The following is a 19,265-nucleotide window of genomic DNA, read 5'->3' as shown; positions in this document are numbered from 1 at the left end:
CTTGACAACTTATTCTATTTTTGGATTTTTCTTTCTTTTTCTTTTTCTTCTTTTCTTGTTTTTATCATGTACACATTTTTCTTTTTCTTTCTTTTTTCATATACAAACAATGTTGTCTTGATCAAAATTTCTGATTACACCAATTCACTTGACAAATGATGAACATCTACCTTTTCTCCCCAACTTGAATGAAAACATACCCTATTTGAATGTTCCCTTAATCTATGGCAAAAAGGGACAAATAACAATGAAGGTTTAGGGTTCAACAATTAAAACATATCAAGGTCCGATAGTGCAACAAAAATGAACTGGATTTTGAAAAATATAGGGCGAATTCATCAAGCATTGTGCTTATGAATTGACAGTTCATAATTGAGGACCTTGCTTCATTTGGCTCAAGTGGGTTAACAAATACTCGCTCTTCTCACAAGGTAGGCTATTTGTGGTCAAGTATGTTTCTCTCATTAAACAAAATATGCCTTGATCCTTTCCATGTCTTTACACAATTTAAAACAAATATTAGATTTAACATAAAATGACCGAGTTAAAACAATGAATGCCGGTCTCCTTGCATATAGTACAAATATTTGAGGTTTCCTCACTTTTTAGCTAGTACTAAGTGGTTCACAAACAAACACATTATCGAGGAGAACTAAATGAATTGAAATTTGTGCAAAGTACTCGTTTCCTATTCAAGTAAAAACCTAGAAAAACTGGAAACTTGTACCTTGGCTTTGCGCTTTATCACAAACCATCTGTTATTATCAATCATCTGAGAATTTTGCTCAAGTTTTGGCTCTTTCAAGCGCTTTGAAATTTGAAGCTTTGAGCATTTTCTTTTCAATAAGCAAGAGTGATAAACTAAAGAAACTTCCACAATTTTCAAAACAAAGTACTTGATATAAACCAAAAGTGCTAATATAAAACAACACAATACAACTTTGAACAATACGAATATGAATACGAAAATACCAAAATAATTAAACAAAATGCTAACTAAACAAAGTGAGTCATTGTGCTAAATTTAAAATATGAACAGAAGCAAATATTGTCAGAAGAAATGAAAGAGAAAGAAAGAATAGACTGAAAGCTTTATAAAAATGTCACTCAATAAACGGTGAGCTTTCAAAGTCATTCTTTTCCTCTTTCAACCCTGCATGTCATGATCATCTGAACCACCAGTTGCACTTGGGACTCTGTCTGGATCGTCTCTGTCAGAATCTCCCATCAATATATCGTCAGAAAGCGTCCCGAACGATGATCCACCCCCTCCGTAAGGATCTGGCCTGCCCTCAGGCCAAGAAACATGAGCCTGATAGGCCTCTGGTGTCATGAATTGTGACATCACCTCCGGTGGGTACCCAGCCTGCTGCTGCATCACATACTGAGACTGCTGAAGATATGTATTAGCACGGTTGGTTGCGTCCAGCATGTTCCATGTATGGGTATGGCACTGGTATTGCCATTGAGCGAAGCTTGAAAAGTCAAAAGCAGCAGTGTGTGGGTCTAGATGTGGTGGAAAGTGGGGTTGTGGTTCAGATGATGGTTGAGGTCGTGGTGGAGGTGCCCCAGAAGATGATGCTTGTTTGCTTTTATCCTTCTTTGTTTCACCCATAATGTATCGGGTGATGAAAGCATCATTGATCGGGTTCCGGATCTTCTCATGGACACTGGTTGGTAGGCGCATGCCGGTATCTTTAATGAGTCCCATGATTAAACCGGGAAAAAAGAGACGAGCTTCTCTTTCACCTCTTCCTTGCAGGGTGACCATTCGGAGTTCCCAAGCAATGGTCCGGGCAATATCTACCTTGATCCCCTTGAGGATGTAGTAGATTAAAGGACACACCTCGACAACACAATCAGACAGATGACTATTGGGCCTGACATTATAAAGAATGAATTTTTGGATAATTTTGGCCTCATTGGTCATGAATTTGTATTGGGCCCGATACTCTCTCCCTGCATCACTGATGTCATAGTTATAGTCTCCCAACAAGAGAAATCGTTTGATTTCTTCATGGGGGCCCGGGAGGATAAAGTGGCCAAGGTTTTGCTTCTCATGAAAGTCATCAAGGTCGTCTGGGTAGGCTAACTCAAAGGGGTTGCCAAGGTATGTATTTATTGCCTCACGGTCAAACCGGATAGTTCGACCCCTCACAAAAGTTTCGAATGTAAATGGGTCAGTGTGTGGATTTTCAGGTAGGGCATTGGCATAAAACTCACGCACTAACTCGGCATTAATATCTGTTATGGGTTGAAGGAGTCGTTCCCATCCTTGATCGAGTAAAAGTTTGGCAATTTCTTTATAGGGTCCCTCGGGATTAAGGTTAAAGACCCTCTCACACCACATGGATTGGTCAAGCAGTTCAATATATCTATCTTGATGGTAGCGAGACCTAAATCTCTCCCTCTCAAAGGCTTGGTTTCTAGGTGGGGGTCGGGTTGCGGATGTTTCTCCTTTCTTGCGTTTACCAGTGTTAACGGGTTTCTTTGGAGCCATACCTGCAAACACAACCAGGAATTCCACAAACACCAAACAGACAATTAAATATCAGTATGGAACAAAAAATATTGCATGTTCTGTTACCACTCGCCTCGCGAGCAGGTGCACTCGCCATGGCGAGTAGTTGAAATTTTCTGGGTTTCAGATTGCTCACTCGCCTTGGCGAATGATGAAGCTCGCCATGGCGAGTTGCCCAGAAAATGACAAAAATCGACCCTTTTTCAAAATTTCTTTCAGTTTCAACATTCTTAACCCTAAATATAGTAATTCCGACCCTGATAATGACAAAGAGATGAACTAAATCATGCTTTTGAGTTGAATGTCGAATTATACCACAAAAACCCTAATTTTAATTTTATTTTTAATTTTTACAAAAGGGTTAACAAAAATGTGGATTGGAATCAGAACAACCACGAATTTGGGCATGATTATGTTTCATCTGAGTCATGTAGGTATCAGTTTGAAGAACATTACACTATCTACTACCCTAGGGTTTTTTTTTTTTTTTTTTTTTTTTTTTTTTTTTTGCATGCAAATTTGAAATGAATGGCAACAAAGTGAATACAAACCTGAATCAGAAGTAATCTAAGTGCAGAAATGAGTATGCAATAAGCTTGACTTGGATTGACTTGATAAATTGGAAAAAGGGTAGTGTTGAGGTGTTAGGGTTTGAGAGAAGGAAGAAAAAATTTGTGTGGTTGATGAGAGAGAAATGCAAAACCGAAAATGATGAATTAAAGTTGGTAAAGGGTGGTTAAGAGAGATTAATGAGGGAGTTAGTGGCTTTGAAAACTGAAACTGTCAGAACTGCTGCCATTCGCCTCGCGAGCATATGTATTCGCCATGGCGAGCAATTTGGTGGTCAACGCAGTCAAAGGACAGTTTTACTCGCCATGGCGACTAGTTGTACTCGCCTCGCGAGTAATGACAGTTCAGACTTTGCTTTCTTTTGGCTTCTGATTTGTGAATGGTTTTGGTATGCACATGACTCCTACACCTAGTATGCATTATAAAAATAAATAACTTACAAAGTTGGGTTGCCTCCCAACAAGCGCTTGTTTAACGTCGTTAGCTCGACGCCTTTTTCGTTAGGGTGGCCAAAATGAAACGGACAACACATCATCTTTTGTAATCCTGCGTGTTGGGAGGAATTCCATGAATTTGAAGTATAATTGATGTGGAGTCCATATCCTCCCTAACTTTGGTTTATTGAACAAGGCACAAATCTCATCTATGATCCGATCAATCTCCAACTTGTTCACTTTCTTCCCCTTTCCTTCCATTGATTCTTCCTTGATTAGTATCCGATCCTCTTTCTCTGTCACCTCCATCACTTCTTCATTTTCAACAGTTTCGACCTCTTCAGTATATGGCCGTTCTTGAGGAAATTCTTCTGGATGTAGTGGCTCTAATTCTTCCACCATTTTCATTGTGCTACATTCTTCTAGTATTATGTCTTCCTCGGTATCATCAACACCTTCTTCAACAATCTTTCCGACTTCCACAAATGTATTTGAATTATTTTCTTGTTTTCTGTGAGTGGATTGAATGTTGGCTTGAATATCCATGATTTGTTCTTGCATTATTTCCATCTGCAAGGATAGATTCTTCAATCTCTGATTGGTATCCTGCATGTTTATCATGGATTGCTGCATGAAGATATTCAAAGTATTTTCCATCTTTGATATTCGTTCATCTTCATAGGGATGTTGTTGATACTGTTGATATGATTCATACTCCAATGGAGTGTAGAAGTTGTTATAACCATGATCAGCCATGATTGCATTTATGTAGAGAATCTGAAACGGATATAACTAACAAGAAATTTTTCTTTGTATGCAAAGAGGGGTTAGTACCAATAACTATACAAAAGAAAATATATTTACAGAGTATTTACTAATGCTTAAAATGATAAAATAGTCGCGATGTCTACGATATCTAAACGCCAGTCCCCGGCAGCGGCGCCATTTTGATGTAGTATTTTTGTGTTATACCCTGTTTTTGGACCTAAAAATACTGGGCCCAATTTCATTTCAAACTTTGTCAATTATCAAATTTCAACTGCACAGTTCAATTTGTCTCTGCCTCGCAGTATTTTCAATCACAATTTTACCTATGTTTTTCTTGCATAAAACCTTTCAAAATGTCTTTACTTGTCTTGTAAGTCATTCAAAAGTGTCTCTGGATCATTACATTGCTTTTTCTACAGTTTATTCCAAAATTTGCAAAAAGTCATACAGAAGGGTATTTTGGTCATTTCCTGCAGTGGGACCCATTTTCATCCTTGTGACTGTCTCTGAGTCTTTTCAGATTACTTTTAAACATTTCATCAGTAAACTTTGTTAAAATTCATTTCAAACTTGCGTCTGAGTCAGTGTCAGGTCAATTTGAATCTGTTTAGGTCGTTTTTAGCCCTAGGGGCATTTTGGTCATTTCACATAAAATTTTGGCATGGGGAGGTTACTTTGAAGTACCTCATTTAGGCCATTGGTTCGTTTTAGTCCGTTTTGTCAATTTTATTTTTTTGTTTCGCTTTACGTTGGGTCAAATTACGTTTTTTATTCAATTTTATTTTTTAATTGCATTTTGGTCCCTCAAGTGAGGTCCCAAAATTGCATTTCAGTCCAGAATTTTCTTTTTTTACATTTCAGTCCTTTTTGTCAATTGCAGTTTAGTCCCTTATTTTTTCAATTTTGCAGAAAGGTCCAATTTCATTTTTTGCCCAAGGCCGTGCCATCTTTTTTTTCAGGTCCAGGTGTCACTTTCTCATTTGTTCAGATACACACATGTCAAGCTATAAAAGGTGCACAGTGCCACTCAGAGCCAGAGAACACACGCCAACTCATAAACACATTCCAAATTTTCTCTTTCTCAGCAACTGAATCAAAACAGAAAAAATTCCTCAGATTCATCAAGAACACCAAGAACAAAAAACCTAACCGTTTTCCAGAAACAGAAACTACACAAATTCAAGCTATTTTTCATGGATTCTCAGTGATTCTTTGAAGAATCATCATCATTGAATCAATATCTTCGCAATTCGAAGTGCGAATTCGCCAAAGGCAAACTCCAGCACCGATCACGAAGATACAGTGAGGAAGACGAAGAAGAAAGAAAGATGATGAAGGTTTAAACCGGCGAAGAAGGCGATAAAGCAAGAAACCAGCAGGAACACCGGTTTATTTCCGGATTCAAAGCCAAATCACGTAGCATCAGAGATTGAAGTTTTCCAAAGAATTTCTCCATTAAAGGTTTCAACCAAAACCTTAGGTAAAACTCATACTCTTTTTCAAAAGCAATATCACTGTTAAACCTAAAAATCACGCAAGCAAAACAGATCCAAAGGTTCCAGAATTCAAAGAAAACTATAACCGTAAACATCAAAATCCAGATCCGTAAGGATCAACGTTTTGAAAGCGAAAACAGGCGTCAAAAAGTAATCAAACGACGAAACGATGTAGATCTTTAAAGATCTAAATGATCTCATTCAAAAAAATCAAAAATCATTTCAAAACCGTAAAAGCTTTTTCAAGATCTACGTCGTTCCAAGCCGTTTTTGAAAAAACAAATGCCGGATTCGTGTTTAGGGTTAAAGGACGAGTCAAACGAAGTAAGAATCTTTGAAATCTGGAAATTTAGGTCACCGGAAACTGCATGAACTCGCCGGAGAAGATGAAGTTTCCGGCGGACCTTCAAGGTCTCCGCCGTAGCTTCATCCTCGCCGGCGGCGAGGTTTAGAGAGAGGTGAGAGGTGAGAGAAGAGAGAAGAGCTAGAGAGAGAAAGGGGAGTGAAAAATGAAGAAAACCGGTGCCATGCCTTTTAAATAAGCTAGTGAACCAGACCGGTTCAAGACCGGTCCAATCCTGTTGATTCCAGGCCGTTTGATCTAGGGTTTCAGGACCCTGGATCAATCCTGTGGCTCCTGTGAATCCGGTTCCTTAGGGTTTTGGGTTGGGCCTTTGTTTCCTTTGGATCTTTACGTTTTGCTATTCCTGTGCTTTTCACACCTCTATTTTTGCTACCTGTACCTATGTCTTGATTAAAATTGTGATAAAATTCCTAGAAAAATTCATGCATGTTTCCTGATATTTTCTTAGTGTTTTTATGACATTTTTGCACATTAAGGATCTATGAAATTTTGGTATGGTTAATTCATAGCATTTTAATTCTCTTTGAATTATTTGTTATGGATTCTTCTTCATACATTTGTCCTTGATGTGCGAATATGTGATAAAAGCTTTTTGATGTGTTAATATGAGAGATTTGTGCCTATAATTTCGTGTTGTTTTGCTGTTTTGATTTGGTTCATGAGTGCTTGATTTTATGAGCAATATATGCATATTTTGAAAGATATAAAATGCCAAGTTTATTCTAGAAAATATGGCATGAAACCATGCTTGCATGTTTCCAATAATTTCATGCTATAACTTGAGATAAAGAAAACTCTTTCAAAATTTGTTAAAGCATGAGAATTAGAGGCCAAGGATGCTTTAGGTTTCATACCTAAGTTTTTAGGGTTTAATGTCATTTTGTTAACTTTTTGTGTCATCTTGCATGATTTTATTTCTTAGTGCTTATTATGTTTTTTCTTTTGACTAACAAGTTTATTCCCATGTTTCATGCATCCCATTTAGCATTCCCTCCACCCTCTTTAGCCTAGCATTTATTTTTGCAAGTTTTAATTCATTTAGTGATGTAATTTGTCATCATTGGTTTGTAGCTTGGCAAAGGGGCCATAGAATGTATTTAGGCAATTTTTGTAATATGGACTATGGACACTATGACGCACCGACACGCACACACTCACCTTAGATGTATGCATAGGATTGTATGGTTAAATAAGCGTTTAGGTTTTAAACACCTAGAGAAAATCCATCTTTTTTCCAAAAAAAAAACAATTGAACTTCACTTCAAAAATTTTCATAATAAACATGAAGTCAACACTTCATTTCTTTTCCTTTCTTTTTTTTCTTGAGAAAAATTCAATTCATCTTAATCATTTAGACTTTCTTTTTTAATCACTAATCAAACCTCACTTTTTGCTAAATCTAATGCTCATGAAGCCTCCCAATCTCCTTCTTCAAAACCATTTTCAAAACTTAAAATCAAACAATTAAAACAAAAACAAGTCTTTTTAGCAAGAACTACGAACGGTTTTGATCCCTTAAAAGGGTACGTAGGCAATGAGTCAAAACTCATCCAAGCCGAAATAAAATCAAAATTCTACTTCTTCTCACCCCCACTCTTAACTAAATAAACCTCCCATTTTCAAAAGTAGGTAAAAATAAAGCGTAAAAATCGACTTAGGAAAACGGCTCCTATAGAGGACTATAGTTACTCCGGGTGCCTAACACCTTCCCGTAGTAAAACCGACCCCCGAACTTAGAATCTAAGGGTTTTTTCTCAATTTTTCCCTTCCCAAGAAAAAAGAGAGATATCAACGGTCGAAAGGTACAAGTCCAATTAATGACTTGGTACCCAAAAACCATGATAACAGAAATGGCGACTTCACTGGGGACTTTTTTAAGCGGGTCGCGCCTAGTTTTCCTTAGTTTATATTTATGTTTTATTTTATTGCTTACATATGTGAATATTTGTTTACTTTCATTTGACGTGTGGGGTGAGAATATCAAAAGTCCTATACCCGGGCTGAGTGAACTTATGTTTAGGTAGAGATATAATCGACAATTCGATCCGGGGGTTGCCTCGTGTATTGGATTATGCGATCAATCTCACATAGCTGAGGCATTTTGAAGGTGATATTGTCGGCGTGTGTTGTCATGCTTAGGCACTTCACTTTCAATTGTTCGACGAAGCTATGAACCGTAGTTACCAAACCCATCCTAGCCTTTTTAGGACGTAGTGCGGTGGCTAAATTGAGTGTTGTCTCAAAACTTTAGTCGTCACGCGATACTACACTCAAACTAGACCTTCTCACAAATAATCATGGAACGGGTGTCGTCCTGTACTACCATGATATATGTGAGAGAGGTTGCAGTTTGGGAACTGTGTTAGAACCTTGGTTACTACTATCCAAAGCCTTAGTTCACCGGACGCCGTGTCCATCCGTGGCCTTGTTACTTTGAATCTCAACCCACATTGTAACTAAACAACACAATCATGCATACATGCATTCATGCATAAATATTTTTCATGCATTCATCGAAGGGTTTAAACAAATGAGAATTTTTGTAAATAATCACAGGTATGAAGAAGACTAAGTGCTACAAGTTCAAGGAAGTGGATTTGGTTAGTTTGAGAGAGTTGGCGCTCAAGGTCAAGAGTCAAACAGGGTTCCGACTCCGGTATGGGGGATTGCTTACTTTGCTCCGAACCGATGTGGACGAGAAGCTAATGCACACTCTGGTGCAATTTTATGATCCGAGCTTCCGCTGCTTCACTTTCCCGGACTTCCAGTTGGTTCCTACTCTCGAGGCTTACTCCAATCTAGTGGGGTTACCTATAGCCGAGAAGACGCCTTTCGCCGGTCCCGGGACTCCTCTTACTCCTCTGGTTGTTGCTAAGGATCTCTACCTCAAGACTTCCGACGTCTCCAACCATCTTATTACCAAGTCTCACATCCGGGGTTTCACTTCGAAGTATCTTCTTGATCAGGCTAATCTCGGTACCACTCGCCAGGACACACTCGAGGCTATTCTTGCTTTGCTTATCTACGGGCTCATTCTCTTCCCGAACCTTGACAACTTCGTGGACATGAATGCTATCGAGATCTTTCATTCTAAGAACCCGGTTCCTACTTTGCTAGCGGACACCTACCACGCCATTCATGACAGGACTCTCAAGGGCCGTGGGTATATTCTTTGCTGCACATCTCTTTTGTATAGGTGGTTTATTTCGCACCTTCCGAGTTCCTTCCATGATAACTCGGAAAATTGGTCCTACTCTCAGCGGATTATGGCTCTCACTCCTGATGAGGTCGTCTGGCTCACTCCTGCCGCTCAAGTGAAGGAAATCATTATGGGTTGTGGAGACTTTCTCAATGTACCTCTTCTTGGTACTCGTGGAGGAATCAACTACAATCCCGAGCTTGCTATGAGACAGTTTGGTTTCCCTATGAAGTCGAAGCCCATCAATCTTGCCACATCTCCAGAGTTCTTCTTCTACACGAATGCTCCTACCGGACAAAGGAAAGCTTTCGTGGATGCTTGGTCCAAGGTTCGAAGGAAGAGTGTGAAGCATCTAGGTGTGAGATCCGGTGTCGCTCATGAGGCCTATACCCAGTGGGTGATAGATCGAGCTGAGGAGATTGGTATGCCTTATCCAGCTATGAGATATGTGTCTTCATCTACCCCATCTATGCCTCTACCTTTGCTCCCCGCGACTCAGGATATGTATCAGGAGCATCTAGCTATGGAGAGTCGTGAGAAGCAAGTGTGGAAGGCTCGGTACAATCAAGCCGAGAATCTAATCATGACTTTGGATGGTAGAGATGAGCAGAAGACTCATGAGAATCTGATGTTGAAGAAAGAGCTAGCTAAGGCCCGGAGGGAACTAGAAGAGAAAGACGAGCTGCTTATGAGGGATTCCAAGAGAGCCCGAGGACGACGAGACTTCTTTGCCAGATACTGTGATTCAGATTCCGAGTCCGATGATCCTCCGACTACTTCCTATGCTTGAGGACTCCATGTGTTTATCTTGTTGAAATTTCAAAGTCTTCCTGTTAAAAAAAAATACTATGTAGTTTTGATTATTTGCAAAGATTTCTAATTTGTTCAAAATTCCTTCGATGAAAAAAAATAAGTCTTTTGCATTCGCATTTGCACATCATGCATCATATGCATCATGCATTGGTCACAAAGGCTTCCAAGTGCTCACTATCTCCTGGTTCCTCTGCCACAGTGTGAAAAGTGGCTCGTGCTCAGAGAGTTTACGAACCAGATAGAATTGATCGAACCAGAGAATACAGAAGAAAGAAAAGGGCTATGGAAGAAGAGAACGCTCAGCTTCGCACCGAGTTGGCCTCTCTAAAGGAGGAATTGGCTAAAGCTAATGACGTCATGACTGCTCTACTAGCTGCTCAAGAGCAATCAGCTACAGCTATCCCTACAACCACAGCTGCACCAGTAACTACAAGCGTGCTCCCTACCACTTCTGCAGACAACCGCTTTACTATGCCAGTGGGGTTTCCGTATGGGCTTCCACCGTTCTTCACTCCCGTTGCTACAGCAAGCACCTCGGGCACTGCTAACAATGTTCTGATCCCTGCAACAAATGCCGCCTCCATCATTGCTACTTTGCCACAAACAACAGCAGCTGTCACTGAGCCTCTGGTACACACTCTGCCTCAAGGTATTAACGTCAACACACAGCACAGAAGCATCCCCGTAACCAAGACTATGGAAGAGATGATGGAGGAACTTGCTAAAGAACTCCGTCACGAGATCCAGGCCAATCGAGGGAGTGCAGACTCTGTCAAAACTCAAGACCTTTGCTTAGTGTCAAAAGTGGATGTTCCTAAAAAGTTCAAGATTCCGGACTTCGACCGGTACAACGGGCTAACTTGTCCTCAAAATCACATCATCAAATACGTCCGGAAGATGGGCAATTACAAAGACAATGATTCCCTTATGATCCACTGTTTTCAGGATAGTCTGATGGAGGATGCCGCAGAGTGGTATACTAGTTTGAGTAAGAATGACATCCATACCTTTGATGAGTTAGCCACCGCTTTCAAGAGCCATTATGGGTTTAACACTCGACTGAGGCCAAATAGGGAGTTTCTCAGGTCCCTATCTCAGAAGAAGGAGGAAAGTTTCCGTGAATATGCGCAAAGGTGGAGAGGGGCGGCTGCCCGTATCACTCCTGCTTTAGATGAGGAAGAAATGACCCAGACGTTCTTAAAAACGTTGAAGAAAGATTATGTTGAGAGGATGATCATCGCTGCCCCGAACAACTTTTCGGAGATGGTCACCATGGGAACCCGTCTTGAGGAAGCCGTAAGGGATGGAATCATCGTGTTTGAGAAAGCTGAATCCTCTGTGAATGCGTCGAAGAGATATGGTAATGGACACCACAAAAAGAAAGAAACGGAAGTGGGGATGGTGTCAGCTGGAGCCGGGCAATCAATGGCTACTGTTGCTCCTATCAATGCAGCTCAAATGCCTCCGTCATACCCATATATGCCGTATTCTCAGCATCCGTTCTTCCCACCGTTTTATCATCAGTACCCTTTGCCGCCGGGCCAGCCTCAAGTGCCCGTCAATGCAATTGCCCAACAGATGAAACAACAGATGCCGGTTCAACAACAACAACAAAATCAGCAAGCCAGGCCAACCTTCCCTCCTATACCAATGTTGTATGCAGAACTTCTTCCAACTCTACTCCAGAGAGGTCATTGTACAACTAGACAGGGTAAGCCCCCACCTGATCCGTTGCCTCCAAGGTTCAGGTCTGATCTCAAATGTGACTTTCATCAAGGTGCCTTGGGTCATGACGTCGAGGGGTGTTATGCTTTGAAGTATATCGTGAAGAAGCTCATCGATCAAGGGAAGCTGACTTTTGAGAATAATGTCCCACATGTCCTCGACAATCCGCTACCAAATCATGCCGCTGTGAATATGATCGAAGTGTGTGAAGAAGCTCCGAGACTTGATGTCCGCAACGTCGCAACTCCTCTGGTACCTCTACACATCAAGCTGTGCAAAGCTTCTCTGTTCAATCATGATCATGCCAAGTGTCTGGGATGTCTCCGTGATCCTTTGGGTTGCCATGCTGTTCAAGACGACATTCAAAGCTTGATGAATGATAATCTTCTGACTGTCAGTGATGTTTGCGTGATTGTGCCAGTTTTTCACGATCCACCTGTCAAGAGTGTAACTTTGAAGAAGAATGCTGAGCCTTTGGTGATAAGGTTGCCAGGACCAATTCCTTATGTTTCGGACAAGGCAGTGCCATACAAGTACAATGCTACTATGATAGAAAATGGAGTAGAGGTGCCTCTAGCCTCCTTTGCCACAGTAAGCAATATTGCCGAAGGGACTTCTGCAGCACTAAGAAGCGGGAAGGTCCGTCCGCCGTTATTTCAGAAGAAAGTAGCTACACCGACCATTCCACCAGTTGAAGAAGCAACTCCAACCGTTGTTTCACCCATTGCTACAGATGTGAACCAGCCAGGCAAATCTATAGAGGATTCAAATTTAGATGAGATTCTGAGGATAATAAAGAGGAGCGACTACAAGATCGTTGATCAGTTGCTGCAGACTCCTTCAAAGATATCTGTATTGTCGTTACTCTTGAGCTCCGAGGCTCACAGGAATACCTTGTTAAAAGTGCTGGAGCAGGCTTATGTTGACCACGAAGTTACGGTAGATCGTTTCGGTGGCATAGTGGGAAATATTACTGCTTGTAACAATCTCTGGTTTAGTGAAGAAGAGCTGCCGGAAGTGGGAAAGAGTCACAATCTGGCTTTGCACATCTCGGTGAACTGTAAATCAGACATGATATCAAATGTGTTGGTGGATACTGGTTCCTCTCTCAATGTAATGCCTAAGACAACCCTAGATCAGTTGAGCTACCGTGGGACCCCGTTGAGGAGAAGTACTTTCTTGGTCAAAGCTTTTGATGGATCTCGAAAGAATGTGCTGGGAGAGATAGACTTGCCGATAACCATTGGCCCTGAGAATTTCTTGGTTACTTTCCAAGTGATGGACATTAATGCATCCTACAGTTGCCTGCTGGGAAGACCGTGGATACACGATGCAGGTGCGGTTACTTCCACCTTACATCAGAAGTTGAAATTTGTGAAGAATGGAAAACTCGTTACAATCCATGGTGAAGAAGCATACTTAGTCAGCCAATTGTCTTCTTTTTCTTGTATTGAAGCAGGGTCTGCTGAAGGGACTGCTTTCCAAGGTTTGACCATTGAAGGTGCAGAGTCTAAGGAAGCTGGGGCTGCTATGGCTTCATTAAAGGATGCTCAGAGAGCCATCCAAGAAGGTCAGACTGCCGGCTGGGGCAAGGTGATACAGCTCTGTGAGAACAAGCGTAAAGAAGGTCTCGGGTTCTCCCCGTCATCAAGGGTTTCCTCGGGAGTCTTCCACAGTGCAGGGTTTGTTAATGCTATCTCTGAAGAAGCCACTGGATCTGGTCTCAGACCTGCATTTGTTACACCAGGAGGCATTACGACAAATTGGGATGCCATTGACATTCCTTCAATCATGCATGTTTCTGAGTAATGTGTCTTGTTGCTTTAATGCTTTGTTTTCAAAATAACAATCCTCTCGCTCTGCCCAAAGCGAGAGTGATATTTTCTGTAAGGGCATGTTTGTTTCGGCATTGCCGTTGATTAATAAAATTTTGTCGTTTCTTCCACGACTATTTTTTTTTTTAGTGCTTTTTCCCTTGGAAACAATGGTAATGCCAGAAAAAAAAACCAAAACGTCTGTATTTTCTTATTAATTTCAAAAATCTGCATGAAAAAAAAAAAAAAAAAAACTCTTTCTAAAATCATCCAATCATTATATGCAGGTTGAACCATAATAAACCCGTTGAACACAGTAATCCTACGGTTCCTCCAAGTTTTGAATTCCCTGTGTATGAAGCCGAAGATGAGGAAGGTGATGACGTACCATATGAGATTACTCGGTTACTTGAGCAAGAAGAGAAAGCCATTCAGCCTCACCAAGAAGAGATCGAGCTTATCAACATAGGTACCGAGGAAAACAAGCGAGAAATCAAGATTGGTGCCACTCTAGAGGAAGGGGTTAAACAGAAGATCATCCAACTCCTCCGGGAATATCCAGATATTTTTGCATGGTCCTATGAAGATATGCCAGGTCTAGACCCTATGATCGTGGAGCATCGGATCCCTACCAAGCCTGAATGTCCTCCCGTCAGGCAGAAATTGAGAAGGACTCATCCTGATATGGCTCTCAAGATCAAGAATGAAGTTCAAAAGCAGATTGATGCGGGTTTCCTCATGACAGTTGAGTATCCCGAATGGGTTGCCAATATTGTGCCCGTGCCAAAGAAGGATGGTAAAGTCCGGATGTGTGTTGACTTCAGAGACCTGAACAAGGCCAGTCCAAAAGACAACTTTCCATTACCTCATATTGATGTGCTTGTTGATAATACTGCTCAATCTAAGGTGTTTTCCTTCATGGACGGTTTTTCCGGTTATAATCAAATCAAGATGTCTCCTGAAGATAGGGAAAAGACATCTTTTATCACTCCATGGGGTACTTTCTGCTACAAGGTGATGCCGTTCGGCCTAATCAATGCTGGTGCTACCTACCAAAGGGGAATGACCACTCTGTTTCATGACATGATTCACAAGGAAGTTGAGGTATATGTGGATGACATGATTGTGAAGTCAGCAGATGAGGAGCAGCATGTTGAATATTTAACAAAGATGTTTGAAAGGTTGAGAAAATACAAGCTGCGATTGAATCCCAACAAATGTACATTCGGTGTCAGGTCCGGAAAGTTATTAGGCTTCATTGTCAGCCAAAAGGGCATTGAAGTCGATCCTGATAAAGTCCGGGCCATCCGAGAAATGCCAGCTCCACAGACAGAGAAGCAAGTCAGAGGTTTCTTGGGACGTTTGAATTACATCTCCCGATTCATATCTCATATGACCGCAACCTGCGGGCCGATCTTTAAGCTGCTTAGAAAGAACCAGCCTATTGTATGGAATGATGAATGCCAAGAAGCTTTTGATAGCATCAAGAATTACCTGCTGGAACCACCTATCCTTGTCCCACCCGTGGAAGGAAGGCCTTTGATTATGTATTTGGCAGTGTTTGATGAATCCATGGGATGCGTGCTTGGTCAACAAGATGAAACTGGAAAGAAAGAGCATGCTATCTACTATCTAAGCAAGAAGTTCACCGATTGTGAAACTCGGTATACAATGCTTGAGAAGACTTGTTGTGCTTTAGCTTGGGCTACCAAACGCCTGCGTCATTATTTGGTGAATCATACAACTTGGTTGATATCCAGAATGGATCCGATAAAGTATATCTTTGAGAAGGCTGCTGTTACTGGAAAGATTGCACGCTGGCAGATGCTTTTGTCAGAATATGATATTGTGTTCAAAACTCAAAAGGCAATCAAAGGCAGCATTCTTGCCGATCACCTTGCTTATCAACCTCTTGACGATTACCAACCAATTGAATTCGACTTCCCTGATGAAGAGATCATGTATTTGAAATCCAAAGACTGCGAAGAACCGTTGATTAATGAAGGTCCAGATCCCGATAGCAAGTGGGGTTTAGTCTTTGACGGTGCTGTCAATGCTTATGGCAAGGGAATTGGGGCAGTCATTGTATCCCCGCAGGGGCATCACATTCCTTTTACCGCCAGAATCTTGTTCGAATGTACCAACAATATGGCGGAGTATGAAGCATGTATCTTTGGGATCGAGGAAGCAATTGACATGAGAATCAAACACCTCGACATCTATGGAGATTCTGCGCTCATCATCAATCAGATAAAGGGTGAATGGGAGACCCACCATGCTAATTTGATTCCTTATCGTGATTATGCGAGACGTTTGCTGACATATTTTACAAAGGTTGAGCTGCACCATATTCCTCGTGATGAGAACCAAATGGCTGATGCTCTTGCTACTCTATCCTCCATGTTTCAAGTAAACCATTGGAATGATGTGCCATTAATCAAAGTGCAACGCCTTGAAAGACCTTCGCATGTGTTTGCTATTGGGGATGTGATCGATCAGGCTGGTGAGAATGTGGTTGACTATAGACCCTGGTACTACGACATCAAACAGTTCTTGCTGAGCCGTGAGTATCCGCCGGGTGCTTCCAAACAAGACAAGAAGACCTTGAGAAGATTGGCCAGTAGATTCCTGTTAGATGGAGATATTCTGTACAAGAGGAACTATGACATGGTATTATTAAGATGTGTTGATGAACATGAAGCAGAGCAGTTAATGCATGATGTACATGACGGTACCTTCGGGACCCATGCTACAGGGCATACTATGTCAAGGAAGTTGTTACGAGCAGGTTACTACTGGATGGCCATGGAGCATGATTGCTACCAGCACGCCAGAAAGTGCCACAAATGTCAAATCTATGCTGATAAGATTCATGTGCCTCCGCACGCCCTCAATGTTATGTCATCCCCATGGCCGTTCTCAATGTGGGGCATCGACATGATTGGAAGAATTGAACCGAAAGCTTCAAATGGCCATCGTTTCATCTTAGTGGCAATTGACTACTTTACCAAATGGGTTGAAGCGGCATCTTATACCAATGTGACTAAGCAAGTGGTAGCTAAGTTTATCAAGAACAACATCATATGTCGATATGGTGTTCCCAGCAAAATTATTACCGACAACGGTACCAACCTGAACAACAATGTGGTGCAAGCTCTTTGTGAAGAATTCAAAATTGAGCATCATAACTCTTCTCCTTATAGACCTCAGATGAATGGTGCAGTTGAGGCCGCCAACAAGAATATCAAGAGAATCGTCCAGAAGATGGTAACTACTTACAAGGACTGGCATGAGATGTTACCCTATGCTCTGCATGGCTACCGCACTACCGTGCGCAGTTCAACCGGGGCAACTCCTTTCTCTCTTGTATATGGTATGGAAGCAGTTCTTCCTTTGGAAGTGGAGATCCCATCTCTCCGTGTGATCATGGAAGCAAAGTTATCCGAGGCTGAATGGTGCCAAAGCCGGTATGATCAGTTGAATTTGATTGAGGAAAAACGTATGGATGCCATGGCTCGTGGACAGTCATATCAAGCAAGAATGAAGACTGCCTTTGACAAGAAAGTCCATCCTCGAGAATTCAAGGTAGGGGAACTTGTATTGAAAAGGAGGATAAGCCAGCAACCCGACCCAAGGGGCAAGTGGACGCCTAACTATGAAGGTCCTTATGTTGTCAAGAAGGCCTTCTCCGGTGGTGCTTTAATCCTTACACACATGGATGGTATAGAACTTCCAAATCCAGTGAATGCCGATATAGTCAAGAAATACTTTGCCTAGAAATATGAAAAGAACAGCGTGGTAGGTCGAAAACCCGAAAGGGCGGCCTAGGCAAAAATGCGCTTCCCGGTGGATCGAAAACCCGAAAGGGCGGTCCAGGCAAAAATAAGGGACAAAAAACAAATATGAAAAAGCTCGCTGAGATTGTTCGCAACTCAGGCAAAAATGAGCGTCTCGATGAATCGAAAACCCGGAAGGGCGGTTCATGCAAAAATGAGATTGAAGCAAAAGGCAAGTAACTATATCTGGCTAACCACCGTCCCCTTGGGGCATCTGCAGCTGTTAATGACCATCTTCATCAAAAGCTCCTATGCTTGCGAATTCAAAGTTTCTAGGAAATGTCATGATTACTGTGTTCAATGTATCACCAACCAATAAAATTACCATTTTCCAAGCTTTGTAAATCCGTGGAGTCACGCCTTCGGCTGACCACCACTCTTATACATCAAATTGAGCCTGTGCTTTTGTTTAAAATTCTATTTTCTTCTACTTTCAAAGCTATATACAAAACATTTTCTTTCTATTTTGATAATGGCAATGCTTGAAACAAACATTTTTGAAAACTGAAAACTTTTTGTTTATTTTGAAAAGCAAACCTGAGCAACAGGGTACATTCAAATGAAACATGCATGAGCGAGAGTATGTTGGTGTCTATTTCAATATATGTTACCAGCAGATTCTCCTCCAAGATAATCTGTGGTCAATGGCAAGAATGAAAAAAACAGAATGAAAATGCATGAAAATAAATGAGCTCGCTAAGTTGAAAACCCGAAAGGGCGGCTTAGGCAAAAATGAGCACCCCGCTGGATTGACAACCCGAAAGGGCAGTTCAGGCAAAAATGGGGCATTGAAAAGAATTTATTTCCCCGGTGGACCGAAAACCCGAAAGGGCGATCCAGGCAAAAATGGGATGCAAAAAATGATGAATGAAAATGAGAATATAACATGCAAAAGCATTGACCACAGATGCAATGTCTACAACATACCCAGCGCTGAAATGCCCAGCACAACGGCGTTTTCCCCAGTCGGGTCTTCCAAGATTCTATCCCCAGCAAGATGCATAGCTACCTGCCCTCAGCCATGGTTCCGATACGTCTCCCAACGACGTCATCCCCAAAGAGGATTTCCAAGAATGTGTAATATAGCACGAGCCACTACGTGCCCAATACTCTGATGTCTTGTATTCCCCGTGAAGTCGTGCCTACAAAATGCCAACAGTCATGCATTACAAGCATTCATACATGCATAATCATGCATATTACGTACCCATGCATTTAATGAAATTGTTATATCATCCATGCATATTGCATTTCCAATGTCAACATCAGTCTCAATTCAATACTCATGTCAGGTTCTCTGTCAAAACCTTGTGAGCCAATAATACCGGTCAATTTCTGCCTTTCAATTCAAATCGATGTCAAGTCAACCTCAATCTATATTTTGTCAACAAACCAATCCCCAGTGAATATGTTTCTATTTGGTCAAGTGACTAGTTCAAGTCCAAGAACAGCTTGTACCTATCAATTTGCTTATGTTATCGGTCGAGTGCCCAGCTCAATCCAAGAGCAGCTTGTACCTATCAATATGTTTCCGTTTGGTCAAGTGGCTAGCTCAATCCAAGAGCAGCTTGTACCTGTCTATCTGTTTCTGCCCGGTGGAGTAACCAGTTCGCATCCAAGAACAAGCTCGCACCTGTCTATTTGCCTTGCTTTCAGTCGAGTCACCAGTTCGAATCCGTAAGAACAACTTGTAATTGTCAGTTTTCTCTTTCTTCCAGTCGGGTT

General features: G+C 41.4%; 1 protein-coding gene across 1 annotated transcript; it reads right to left on the bottom strand.

Moving 5' to 3' along the window:
* Positions 1-3,568: 3,568 nt before the first annotated feature.
* Positions 3,569-4,146, bottom strand: LOC112421914 (uncharacterized). Its single transcript, XM_024784037.2, has one exon. It carries the CDS (start codon positions 4,144-4,146, stop codon positions 3,592-3,594), a length of 555 nt encoding a protein of 184 aa, XP_024639805.1. The 3' UTR covers positions 3,569-3,591.
* Positions 4,147-19,265: the final 15,119 nt, after the last annotated feature.

This window comes from Medicago truncatula, chromosome 5, assembly GCF_003473485.1.
Source record: "Medicago truncatula cultivar Jemalong A17 chromosome 5, MtrunA17r5.0-ANR, whole genome shotgun sequence".
Lineage (NCBI taxonomy): Eukaryota > Viridiplantae > Streptophyta > Magnoliopsida > Fabales > Fabaceae > Medicago > Medicago truncatula.
The sequence above is the reverse complement of the archived record's forward strand: the minus strand, read 5'-3'. Positions and strand labels throughout refer to the sequence as shown.

Excerpts from the sequence above, each read along its gene's own strand:
- LOC112421914 (XM_024784037.2), bottom strand. The coding sequence starts at position 4,146 with ATGATAAACATGCAGGATACCAATCAGAGATTGAAGAATCTATCCTTG.